Below are 13,893 nucleotides of genomic sequence, written 5' to 3'. Positions count from 1 at the left end.
ATTACAAAATTGCACTGATTAGCTAGCTTTTCCTCGTAATGCTATTTTCAGTCAAAACAAGGCACGAGTTCAAAGATAGTTGGATAACAAAACATTCAAATTAAATAAACAAATATCTGATACTGGTTCTAGATGACAATCAAACAATGACCAAAATGCTGTCCAACTTTTGAAGGGCGCGACATATCAAATTTCAAGATCAAACTACTGCCAAAACTCTTTCCAAATATTTCGATAATACTATGATACTATTTAAGCAAATTAAACGACCACGATAGCTAGTTCTTTTTTAAAAAAATGTTGAAGTTTCACAAGTTTATTTTATCGATTTCCGCTGGCATGCGTCTTCAGATATTCTTGATACTTTTCTGTCCACTTTTTCCATGCCTCCATTTGAGAGCCAGCACCTCCGGCAGCGTACAACTTAGCCATATACTCTTGCCACTCTTTAGTGTAATCCTTTTTCGGCTCGGGCGCCGGTTCTTTCTTCACTTCCGGCTCTTTCTTAACCGGTACCGGGTTGCTTGCGCTTTTATCTTGCATAGTATCCATGAAAATCTTGTAGCATTTCAGCCACGCGTCTTGACTGCTGTTGTTGGAGCTGCTCCCGCTGTTGCTTGAGGAGCCAGCAGAACTTGCACTGTTACTGGGCTTGTTGGGAGGAGTGGTAGGAGCCACGGGAGCTGGGACGTTAGTCGGAGCAGCGCTCTGTCCCATGGATGACTGCTGGTTATTTCCAGACATCTTAGCCGCATACTGCATCCACATTTCGAACATGTTGTTTCCACTCGGCATGCTGTTAGTGTTTGAACTCGGAGCCGGGTTGTTGTTCGATGAGTTACTAGCCGGCGTTGGCATTGGGGGAAATCCAGGCCATGATGGCATTGGGCTATTGTTAGCAGGAGCTGGTTGGTTATTCATTGGGGGTGTCGGCATTGGGGGCATGGGGTTGGGCATGTTCATAGGCATGCTAGGAGGCGGCATCATAGGAGCCGCCGGTGTGTTGTTCATAGCTGGCTGAGTCATTCCAGGAAGTGGGAATGGAGGCATTCCCGGCATATTAGGAGGCGCCATCATTGGCGGGAACCCTGGTGGTATCGCCGGTTTGGGGATGTTCGGCTGCTGCATCATAGGAGGTGCCATCATCTGAGGCATCATGGGCGGCATAAAATTGTTCGGTTGCATCTGATTAGGCATCGGCATCATTCCCATTGACATTAACGGTGTCGGAGTTTGTTGCGGCATTTGCTGATTCTGATTCATATTCATTGGACTGCTATTGTTGTTGTTGGACATGGAAAATATCTCAGTTTTGATCACTTTAGTTCTGCACGAATCATCAAAGTCTGGACTGCGACTTCTGTTGCTCGGATTTCGTTTCCGATCACTGTAGTTGCTGTTAAACCCAACACTACTGTTACGCCCATTTCTACTATCATCACGGCTGTCGTACCCACGGCTAAATGATCGGTTTGAAGACTGGTCACGAGATCCCAAACGATCTCTAGCTGACGATCCACCACTTGAAGTACCAATTCCTCCGTAGTATGTTGTATTGGAATCTCTGTTGGGAAGATTTTCCGGTTTTTTGGCTGCTTCATTCACAAGATCCTGTGCCTCTTCTATGGATTGCATTGAAGTTGAGGACAGAATGAAGACAACTCGACCGTTTTTGGAATTAACGTTGTTCTTGTCCATCTCAATTTTGGCACCACTTTCTTGCATCATTCGTTTAATATTCGCACCGCCTGAAAAAAGACGAATTTTTACAGCACACTAGGAATATAATATTCCCTAAATATTTTATGTTAATCATCTGAACCGAAATCCCTCTCACCCTAATATGACAGAGCTAGAAAAAAACCCATTATTCCCACTCTCCGAAACAATGGCGAAACGACCTAAAAATATCATAATTTATAATATCCTTCTCTCCACAGTTCGCCCTCCCCAATTTGTATTCCTGCAAATGACTCATTAGTTAGAATGGCCTATAAAATTTTATAATATTTCTAGAATAGCCTAAAGTGACGTTTTTCTCACGGTAACTTAACCAATTATGTCTGCAAAAAACCCTATAACAGAACTTAAAGCATCTCTTTTTGCCACAGACAGAATTGGTCACAAAGCTCGACTTATAGGTGCACAAAGTTGAATACGCAAAACACAATTTCGGATTTGTTCGCATCGAAAAGATAGCCCCTTTGACTCACTAACGGTAATTGAAACACATTCAAAACATAGCCCCACTGAGTTTGATAACGTGAAGCTGTTCTGGGAAAGCGGACGTTTTTGTGTACATAGGCAAATGGGAGCTGGAATATATCGAAGCCTGATTCAGAACGGGGGGGGGGTACTAAATTCACTTAAGGGGGCTTCAAATGACGCCATTAGCGGTTATTATATAAAACTTTAACCGCTAATAAGATTTCATTTGACTTTTAGTAGTAAACTGTCAAAATTGAGTTCAGCTGCTGGCTCTTGAGAGTGAGAAATTTAGAACAGGCAAAAGTGAGGGGCCCAAAAGTCACTCGAAGAGTCAAAACAGTCCAGCAGAATATTTTTATAGAAACTTACTTCACCTATATAAACACTAAATTGACTCGCGCATAAAATTACATGACCGGTTTTAAATTGATAGGTCAATTTTTAGTTCACGGGTTTGCCATCGGGCCTGGGTTAGGTAAATGGAGTGAAAGGGGGGTTTGGGATTAGGTAGAGGTAGCTATGTTGGTGAGGCGGTAAAGAGATGGAGCGGTAAAGATGGGGGTGGAAGGTGTGAGAGAGAGAGAGAGAGAGAGAGGATGGTAGGTGGGGGTAAGGAGTGGTCGGGCAGGCGGTGAATGGTGGGGGGGGGGGGGGGGTTGGTGAGATGGAGGAGGATAGAGTGAGCGAGGATAGACTGTTATGGGAAGAAAACTTCTCAAAGTGCCCTTTTGACCTTGAGTATAACGAGCAGTACAAATCAAAGTTCAAGCCATGAACAAACTTGCGTCAGCTAAAAAATCAAAGCCGGTAGAATACAGGAAACGACTCGAAGCGTCGTGCATTATGAACTCTAACCTTAACTTTCCGAAACCAGAACAGCAAAATATACACGTGAAAAACAAAACAAGTAGCCCAATAAAACACATTTAAGTGTTTTAGAAAATGCAGACAAAAATTTTAGTTTAGGCGTTTGGGTAAGTGCTGTTGTAGAAGGGGGTAGATGGGGAAGGGAGGGGTGGGGGTAGGTGAGGTGAGGTAAAGGGGAGAGGAGGGTGGGTGGGGGGGTATATGGGCGAGTTGAGGTAGGTGGGAGGGGGAAGGTGTAATGGGGGGTCCAGGTAGTTAGGCAAAATTTAAATAGTTAGGAGTGACTTAAATAGGATCAAAAATCTCAAAATGACCTCTTTACCTTGAATATTGCAGGCAGTTCCTATTAACTATACATCACAAACTAAGCTACTGTTAAAATCCAATGCAATGTTCGAAAACGAGTCAACAATACAAAACAGAAGTCTATGTTCGAAACAAAAGAAGTCAAAATTCAAGTTAGGAACAAACATGCTCTAGCTAAAAAACCTGTAGAATACCAATACTCCTCATCGAGTCGGTAAAACCTGTAGAATCTCAACACTCTTCTTTGAGTCGTGGAAAGACCAAGAGGTTTAGAAAAAATTGCTTGAAACTTCGTTTAAGGGCAAGTAATTATTTTTGACAAAAGGCGAAAATTGAGAGCAATTGAACAGCAACCGTTCATGCCATTCTTGAAAACCCTACCTCTTAAAGTTCCTAGCATGAACAGCGGGGTAGGATTTTTCACATCTTAATTTTACCAGTTTTTTCTAACAACCAATAAAATGAAAAAATCCAAATGTATTAGCAATATTACAGATTGATTTAATTTCAGTACAAATACTTTATCGGAGAGCAAGTAAGCATTCAACCATCTGGTTGCATTTTATGAACTTACATTGTCAAAATTCCACGAAAATTTTTTGACGAAACAAGCCAATAAAGAGAATGGGAATTCAGGTAACTTAAATTAGACTTTCCCCACAGGTAACTATAAAACTCTAATAGACTACTCGATTTGACTGATAACGTTGAATCAAATGTGAGAGTAGGCCGTAACAAGAAGGCTCGGTAATGTGCGATTGAGCGTGATGTTCCGACCCCGCTCACCAACGTTCTTGTTTTAAATGTCCACCAAACAAAGCAGAGATGGTAAACAAGGAGGCTCGGTAATGTCCGTGCGCACAATGTTCCGACCCCGTTCATCCACATTCTTGACTTAATTGACTACCAAATGATAGAAAATTTTCAAGAACATACATCCTCTAATAAACAGCCAATAAAATACGATAATGCCACGCTAGAGGGCCGATGAAAATTATAATAGGACTAATAGAACGGACAATAATAAAAGCCAAACAACACACATTATTTACGACTAAAACTCGATGTCTATAATAAAAAAATTCATAAAATCAAACTCGCATCACATAAAAACGAAAATTAAACAATTTAACCTATACCTCAATAGAAAAGATATGAGACCTGTCCCCAATGCGACTGGTTAACAGGTCGAAAAAAGAACATAGGTGTGAAGTTCAAAAATACTTTTCCATTTTTGATAACAATTAATTTCATTTATTAATGTCATTAGATATCAACTGAAACCACTAAAACGTTCATTTATATTTACAAAAGGAGCAATTGAGACATGTCATTATTCAATGTTCGACTGCGCAAAATTTCAAAGCCAATGGGTCCAACGTTTATTGTTATAACTGTTTTAATTGAAAAGAAACCAAAAATCTTTTGAAATGTACGAATATATAAAAATCTATCATTTTATGAAATCTCGTAATAACAGTAGTAATAAAGCCGAGAAACAAATCGTTGAAGCTAAAACTTTTATAAAAATTAAGTTATAGCTCACTGGAAACGGGTTGTGACATGTGTTTACAGGGACTGATCTACAAATCGACCGAAAAATAATTTAAAAAGACGAAGCTCGAAAACTCAAATTTTGAAAACAAATCTTTTCAAAACTCTTAACAGACTTAGAATCACAACAAAAACGATGGATTAACTCTCAACACCTCAGGGAGCCAATTGGGCCTGATTATAATGAGACTAAGTCACGAGCCCACAAAAAAATACATAAAGCAGCCAAAACTTCAAATAATTTAACAAAATGACACTTTTCAAGACACTATAATTATAAGATGTTAACTACAAGAACTCTAAATCATCATTTTACCTTTATCTTAAAATCAACCAGTCTTCCTTATAGATGGACCTCTTAGGCATGACAACAAAAAGAAACCCAAGAAAATTGAACAGAATAGAAATCTCGAAAAGTTTTCATGAAACTAAATGGTCGAAGTAATTAGTCACAAGGCATAACCAAGCGCGATAATTTTTTTTTAAAATTTAAGTAGAAAGTCATTAACCCAAACAGCTATAAACCGCAACCTTTAACCAGGTTGAGTTATACGTCTTGGGGGAGCAATTAAAATCTATCTCTATCGGGTATATGGCGCATAACAACGAAAAGAAAGACACGCAGGCAAAAATAAAAAAAATTATCGCGAGATAACTGTGTCTTCGCCCAAAAAGCATAAGTTATTCAACCAAAACAATTAACATATCCAGATACGCCCTTTTTGTTGTTGCACTGTTGTGCATTCTCCCTGCAAAGCCCTCAATTACTTGGAATTGTCAATAATATCATATTTGGACAAGGAAACAAATTGAACTAAAATATGCAATTATGATCAAAAAATAAAAGAAAAACTGAAAACGCGTAGTACCAAAATAAAGAAACGATTAGTTGGAAATAAAGACGTTACCGATATTATTGTATAACTCACAGGAGGTCGGTTTCCGCCAGTTTTTACTGAGACTACGCCCAAAGTTGAGAGAAATGAGATGAAAGTGGCAAAGTTCAAAAAACCACCGATATTTTCTCAAAACAAATATATTCAAAGTCATAACAGAAATTAGATAACAACAGAAAAAAATGCCTGGTTTAATTTATACTTTCTCAAAAACTAACTGGATCTTCGATTGAAGACACTAAGTAATTGGGCTACACAGTATAAGAAATGAAAGCAAAACAAAAGAAGTCCACAAAATTTTAACGAAAACAATTTGTCAGAGCCATAAAAACCATGAGCTTAACTCTGAAGCCAGAATATAATCTCGTTGGGTCTCGTTCATTGTAAATAGTATCTGTCTTTAATTGAGCCATTGTCCGTAACTTACATGAAATACAACTACACAGCGGAAATAGTTTGAAAAAAGATCGCGCCCCATTAAAATCTAAAGAAAATTTATCATAAAAATTCTAGTGAGATCAAGATCAGCCCAGATGTTGCTGCGTGTCCAACAAAACACTCAATTGTTGAAAGGGTTGCGAAATAGATCAATTTTATACAAAATTTTACAATTTGTCTTAAATAATGAATTTTGTATAATTATCGAGTTTAAATTTGCAGAGAATTGGCAGAATTTTGATACCAGAAGACTCTTAAAGCCAGCGGGAATACAACTAGCTCTTTTTTGAGCCGCAAGGAGAATCGAGCCAAATTTTAAGGTTTCCACTTTAAGGTGTCTACTTGTAAATTTAAAGCAAGTGGGATAAAAAAGCAAATTTTGTCCCATTTTTGACGAAAAAAAGTCAGAGTTTTAAAATTAGCAAAAAATCTAGCCAAAAAATTAGCATCGAACAATTCAACAACCCTCCTCTATCTTTAGAGATAAAATCTATAACACTACAGCTATCATTTTTAACATATTTCAGCAAAATTGACGAAAATTTGGTCAAAATTGACGAAAATTTGATCAAAATGTGAATAAAAACAGCTGAAATACGTCTAATATTCACAAATTTTTAAACCTCGATAACTCCCTATAAAACCCGAAAATTGAAAAAATCTTTTTAATTCTAATTCTACGCTGTACTGGCTTTCTAATGATACCACTCACAACTCTCTACGACTATTATATCGATCGGCCAAAATTGTCTGAATAAAAAAAAACTCATTTGAGTATATAGTTCCTCTCCCCCTCAAGAGGGGTCGGAACAATTAAAAGCGCTATTTATGCTTTACAATATAAAACCTGATGGACTCAGAAAAACGACAGACGCGGCGTATACGAGTGATGTTAATACAAGAATTTCATCTTTGAATTTCACTAAATTGGGCAAAGCAATTTGATGACAAAAAGATAAAATCAAGCCAAAATCCGAGATTTGAATAAAAAAATCTATCATCTTCAAATTAATTTAACCACTGGGTGCAGAAATCATTTTACCGAGTCATGCAAGCCATTTAAGAAAAAACTTAATCACGCCGGATACCATTAGCCAACAATTACGAATATTATAAAAGTATATAGGTTCTACTACTCTCATAAGCCTTCCTGCGAAGTCAATGGGACCTCTCAAAATTGTAAAAAAAGACAAAACACGACGATAAAAGACAAAATAAGGTCAAAATACAGTGCAAAAGTCAAAAAATGAGCCATAAATTCAAAACATAGTATTGGGTCTGAAAAATCTGACGACAACTTTAATAGGAAACGTAATTCACCGGACTAAACGAAAAAACAAAAAAGCAGAAAACAAAACAACGTAAGTACTTTAAAAACCACTGTGTATAGTCATAAACATAACCGACTAACGTCGGGCAAATTGCACTCAAACGACTGGCGAGCGGTTGGCTTCGTCAGTAGCTAGCCACGGTTTCGAGGCTTGCTTTAGCTTAATTGAAGGGGCGTGAGAGAAGCGGGGGTGCAATGGTGGGCTGGGGCAACAGTGGGGGGATGAGTAGTAGGGCAACGGTGGGAGGGCAGTTTTTGGCTGCAAAGGGAACCTTACAGACTAAACGATGTGCAGGGGTGAAGTGAGAGGGGTCTGATGGGGGGGTATGTGTGAGTCAGACAGTTTGTGTGAATCGCATACTTGGAATCTAGTGAGCTGAAAGGCTCTAAGAGCACTTAAGGCCCACTGTGCGCTACCTGCTTATCCCGTTTTTAAGGACACAAAGTCAAATGGGTCAGACAAAAATTCGGTCAAGCGAAAAATCGCATAAAAAAGACCGACAGGACTATAATTGCTACAAACTTCGTTTGAGAGCAATTAAAAATCATAAGGCAACAACGAAAAACAAAACATAAGCCCAAAATATGTCTTCCATAGGACATCAATGGAACATTATTAGACTTAAAGACAAGACAACAAAGAGCGAAAATAGGGGCAAAACTCAAGAACTTCACAAATATTTTTTTAATCAAAATAACATAAAAGCCACAAAAATGATAATCTACAGGCTTAAAACACAGCATTGGGCCTCTTTGAAATGACTACCAAACTGAAATCGCATAAGATACGGGCAAAACGCCCAAAACTCGAACATTTTATTAAAACAGAATCAAAGCTGAAATTTGATCCAAACAATAACTCATTTATCGATTAACAGAAACATTGATAGAAACATCTATGAACTATAGGAGCACCTTCGCGAGGAAAACTATCGGAAGAAAAACGACTAACACTAAGGTATGGCAAAAGGTATGGCTAACACCAATTGCTGAATTCACTTTAAAAGAAGTTTAAGAAAAGCACAATAATTTTTCCAAATATTAACATAAATGGTCAAAAGTATCTATAATTCACTAAAATAGTTCCAAATTGTTTTGCTAGACAGTTGAGGCTTTAACTAGCGGTAGCCGTACTTTATACGGATTGTGTGAGCCTGTTATAGGGAATTGATCTTAAGTATCAGCAGTTTTAGCTAAAAATAATTGATCTGATGTTTTTATGAAATGTTAATTCTCAAAAAAAAATCAATGCGAAGTTCAAATATTCAAACCAAAAAGGTCAGCAAAAAGTCAAAAAAATGAATGAAATGACATAATTGACCACATTTTATTTAGCAAAATAAAAAATTATTTTAACAAATCGCTTTTTCTCTGCTTTTGACTTTCGTTCAGAAGAAGGACCAAAACAGTTCTGTTCACCTTCGGCATAGACTTCTAGATCAGCATATCACTGCCACTCGACCGATAAAAAACATATCACGAGTGTTACTCTAAGTGTTAAAAAAAACAGCGCCCCAATTCAATTCGTCAAAAGGAGAGGGCCTGAATAATGTCCCTTTTAGTAGAGGACGGTGTCTATTAAAATGAACCGAAAGATCTGATGTGATGAACAAAAAACCCACCTTATAATGAAGGTTTATAATGTTTATAATGAAAACCCACCTCTTCCTATAATTCTCCCAACTGCTCGTTCGTGTACAGTCATGTGCACTTCGTGCTTGTATGTCTTCGCGCCACTAGAATCGCCACTTTTGCCTCCATCTCCAGTCGTATTACTCGATCTCGATCCAGAACCCCTTGCTTTATCTTTCGCTTCCACTGCCGCCACAAGATCCAAAACTTTCTGAGCTGCATTCTGATACTTTGCAGCATCGCCCAGAATCTGGCACACTCTGTAACTCCCCTCAGGGTTCTGGTCTGGCTTGATCTGAATTCGGACTCCGTACTCGTCTTGAAGTTTATTGATAGTAGCACCTCTGTTGCCAATGATCATTCCAACAGCAAATTTAGGAACATGCAAATCAACAAAGGAAGGAGCACCGCCCTCATTTATCAAATGAAGCACCATCTCTTTTGCTTTTAACACACACTCACGCTCCCCCACGATACGCAGGGGTTTGTCGGCGCCCGTGTTCTGGGCCGAGTCCTGCACCAGGTTCATTTTGGTTTTGCTCTCTGCCATCATTTGCTTAACTGTACTGCCAGCGGTGCCAATTACCATGCCCGCTTTGCCTTTAAACACAAATACAAAAAAACATAAACAACAATAATTCTCCTATACAGCGCGGTAGCAACTTGACAAAGTTGTATAGCAGTTAACTTCAGAATTTTTTACAAATCGAGAAATTGCACACCCGACAGAGGAGGACCTGCACGCTTGCATGTCCATGGATTAAATTGTTGACAAGTTTCAGACTAACAGCACAAAGTGGAGAGTAGATTCAGCAACTTTATCTTAAGAAATACCTATTATGTACTTATGAAAATATCAGCGCCAACATAAAAGCTCAGTTGCAGTTTAAGTGCTTCAAAAAAGATGGAAAAAAATTGCCTGAATTTTTCAATGATATCCAAACTACATTATTCACTTAGGCTCGATTAGACGGTTTCACGCACATAGCAGCAATGAGAAAAAATCTCTATCACACTAAAAAGCATCCCATTTTGCAGGTAACAGGTCCAGATTTGATTGCAGATCAATTACCAACTATCAATAGCATTTGAAATTTGTGCCTTAATTACTTCACAAAAAGCACAATATTAAATGCACATTTTATACTTGACAATGAATTGGTTCCATTTAAAGACGATAAGCGCGATTGTTTTGGTTAATGTAGACTAGTTCCAAGTTCATTTCTCAGATGAAATATCGAGATATCACAAATAAGAAAAATCACTAAATAAGAAAAATCACTAGAGAAAAAAGTATTCAATAGATATTATCCATTTAGGCTTGTTTATTAGAAGCCATCGTACAATTTTTCAACCTCCACTAATGTTAAAAAAGGAGTAATTTTCAAACAACAATAATATATCTATTATAGTACAGATTATTGCTCATTTATCTTGCAGAATCTTTAAGTTCATAAAAGGTAGAAAATATATCCTGTATATTTTTTACTTTGAAAATGCGAGTTGGTTCCACCAGACAATTCGGATGGTTGGTTCTTGTCCAGGTTCAAGTTTTGAATGAAATATGCACAAGATCAATTTAATTTAAGCACAGTTGCCTTTTCTACACAGGTTATTTTATTTTTCTACAGAGGAAGCGATTTCTGAAGGCGGCGATTACAGTTAGTAGCCAAAACGAGGAGATTGAGCAACCAGAAACGAATACAAAATCTTGGCCAATAAAATGTATTAAAATGCCCGACGATTTGAGTTGCAGATAATACAATCACTCCATTAGTTTAACTGACTAAACTATTCTTAGTATATAATATTTATAATTAAATATCGCTATAGACTTCATTTTTCATTTAAAAAAAAACTTACTTGAGCTCCGGTTTTCTGCATAACACAAGAATCTCGATCGCATATTTGATCTTCATACAAAGAAGGGCAAATAAGATGAACAGGTTAAAAGCCTTCATAAATAATGTCAAAAACCTTTTTTATACGCTACAGGCAGAATGAACATAGTCAGCGCCTATAAAAACAATTTACATGTGGCGCAAAAAACTTTAAAAGTGGCTGCATTCCGGTCTGCTCCTGCTAAAATTTTTTTCAAGGATGTAAGAGGCTCTAACCCGGTCAACTTGAGAACATAAAATAAGTGTGAAATAGTCTGGCTCTGCAATAGGGGTTTTCGGTTGACAAATGCTCGAGAAAAGGTACATATATATTAGGTTTGTTTAACTTCGCACATATCAATGAATTTTGAAACGATAGAATGGTTATTTTCAGCTTCTCAGCCTCTTTTGAATTTAGAGAGACTACACGCACATATGAGCACAGCTTTCTTCAGAACACTTTCTCAAATTTTCACAAAATGGTTTCTATACAAGGCCATTCACTTTTAACATTCTCACAAAAAATGAAAACAACGCACTTTAAAAGCCCAACGATTTGAAAATGGATCTACGAGACACAATTGCCCAATTATCAGGTCTCGTCATATAGTTATGGTTCATCATATGGCAAAATGTCTCTAGCACTTGCGAGAAAAACTTCAGCACCGCGAGTAGCAAACAGAACTCGTGGTTTGCACCATTGGTATTTAGAATGCACTGATGTCGCACAAAAATTTGGCATGGTTTTTGATAAGCATAGGATATGAAAGACTAATGAAGGATTGATTCTAAGGCTACAGAATTTTTACAAGCTTTTCAAAAAAAAAACGAAATGACAAGTTCTCGTAAGTCCGAAAAACAGACTTCATTCTTCGACCCAACACAATGTCTCGGAGAGCCACTTGGCCTGGTCCAGCTTTGATCAATTTCTCCTCGAACACACTCAATATCAAGCGTGTTCTTAGCGACGTGAATTCATACCTCAAACGAAAACACATTTTTACACCCATCACTATCCAAAGCTTGGGTACAAAAAAGCGCGTTCAAGATGTTACCTGCTGGAACAATGACGTAACAACTAAAACTTCCGTCTTCGTTCTCCAAAATACCATCTGGAGGCATTGAAACGTCCGGTCCAATGCTCTGGTCCGGATTGTTCATAATCGCGATGCTTGTCTTCGAAGCCGAGGATTTCTGTCTCGAGCCCCGAGTTGAGAAAAAATCGTCATCGTTGTTATCCGATTCCTGCAATAATCGTTGAATTTCATCCTCGTCTACGCTTTGGCTCGGTTCAGTTTTAAGTTCAGAGGATTTACTTTTTGAGTTGAAGTCGTTCGTACTTTTGTCAGAAGAGGTGTTCGCGACGACACCTTCTAACTCAGTATCTTCTTCTGAGGCCCGAATCGCCATCAATTCTTTCTCGAAGTCAATTTCGTCCATGCTTTGAACTTGAGTAATTGATTTTGGAGCAGAACTGTCGCCTCCAAGATCTAAGAATGAGTCATCACTGGTCGAAACTGTGTTAGGTGCTTCAATGATCGGTTCTGCAGCTGCTGAGCTAGAGAAATCGGACATTTGAAATCTAAAAAAATTAGCAATATATCATAGATGCAGTGAATAACTGCAAAATATTCCATGAGTACAGCAGTCCAGAATGATGGTTTTTCTATTTTAACGAAATTCTCAGACAAAATATTTGTAAGCTCTTAGAGAAGTGATTTCAAAGATTAACCAAGAAGGAACAAGTACATAAACTATCAATTGTTTCGTATTTCCAGTGACAACATCATTGAGAAAAACACTTTACAGCAAAAAAAGCACAAAAATTTTTTGATCCAAATCATAATTGCGTAACCTGAAAAATTAGTGGTAAAGAAACTTGAATTTCCAGCGTCTGCCAAAGCAAAAACATATAAAACTACGATAAACTTGAAAATGCATCAAAACATCTTCACCAGTCGAATTACAAAATGGAACAATTTAGAAAACGATCAACCACAAATCGGACTAATTGATCTCGAAGTACTGCCAGAGGCTCCACTCTATTTCAACCTGCCTCAAATGGGGAGATAATAGCAGCGGAATGTTCACACGTGCAATTTAAACAAGGTTTTTAAAGCATTGAATACTAGGAAAGTGAAAAAATGGAACCAATTACTGTACGCGTTTAATTGATATCTAGTAGTAAACAGCCGCCATATAGAGTTCATCTTCTTCAAACTATGAATGATGGAGTAATTTAGGTCACGCAAAAATCAATAAGTTAAGTGTGAAAAAAAGCTACTCGAAAAGTTTTGCATGACACGACAATGGTAATTGTTTCATACTATGTTCGAGAGCAAAAAAAAACAAAAAAACGAACGTCGGATGAATTGCTCGAAAAGCGGGGCAAATTAATTTATAGGCGGCGTAGCTTAGAAATATTTCATGGGTGTATGGATGACATCTTAACAGTGGCTTTGATTCGCATTGGATCACATGCTTTTATATTAGTAGCAAAACTCATTTCAGAATGAGGACAATTTAGAAGCCCACGAGCGGGCAAAACTTATTCAGGAAAACAGTTTTAGAACAAAAAAAACAAAAGCAAAAACTTTTCATAAAAAAAACGTTTATAATAATTGCTTCAAACTTTGGGCGAGAGCAATTGATGACAACATACATAACAAAACCAAATTGAATTAAAAAAATCTTACAACACAACCAACTAACGCTCGACCAACTGTTTTAATACACCCAGCGTGTGTGGTGTCCTGTAGGTTCACTAAGAAATGAGATCAAT

The 13,893-nt window shown here is 37.6% G+C and overlaps 1 protein-coding gene across 2 annotated transcripts; it reads right to left on the bottom strand.

Moving 5' to 3' along the window:
* Positions 1-79: 79 nt before the first annotated feature.
* On the bottom strand, positions 80-12,731 carry LOC142342753 (uncharacterized). 2 transcript variants are annotated; one of them, XM_075394293.1, is made up of 4 exons: positions 12,167-12,731; positions 11,095-11,109; positions 9,262-9,831; positions 80-1,748 (listed from the first exon to the last, which is right to left on the bottom strand). In XM_075394293.1, the coding sequence occupies exons 1-4, from the start codon at positions 12,684-12,686 to the stop codon at positions 322-324; spliced, it is 2,532 nt and encodes an 843-aa protein (XP_075250408.1). In that variant the 5' UTR covers positions 12,687-12,731; the 3' UTR covers positions 80-321. The 2 variants fall into 2 exon arrangements, with proteins under 2 accessions (XP_075250408.1, XP_075250416.1); XM_075394301.1 differs by lacking the exon at positions 11,095-11,109.
* Between the last annotated feature and the right edge of the window lie 1,162 nt (positions 12,732-13,893).

This window comes from Convolutriloba macropyga, chromosome 1 (genome assembly GCF_964194025.1).
Source record: "Convolutriloba macropyga chromosome 1, txConMacr16.3, whole genome shotgun sequence".
Classification (NCBI taxonomy): domain Eukaryota; kingdom Metazoa; phylum Xenacoelomorpha; order Acoela; family Convolutidae; genus Convolutriloba; species Convolutriloba macropyga.
Note: the sequence above shows the minus strand (reverse complement) of the source record. Positions and strands in the feature narration are given on the sequence as shown.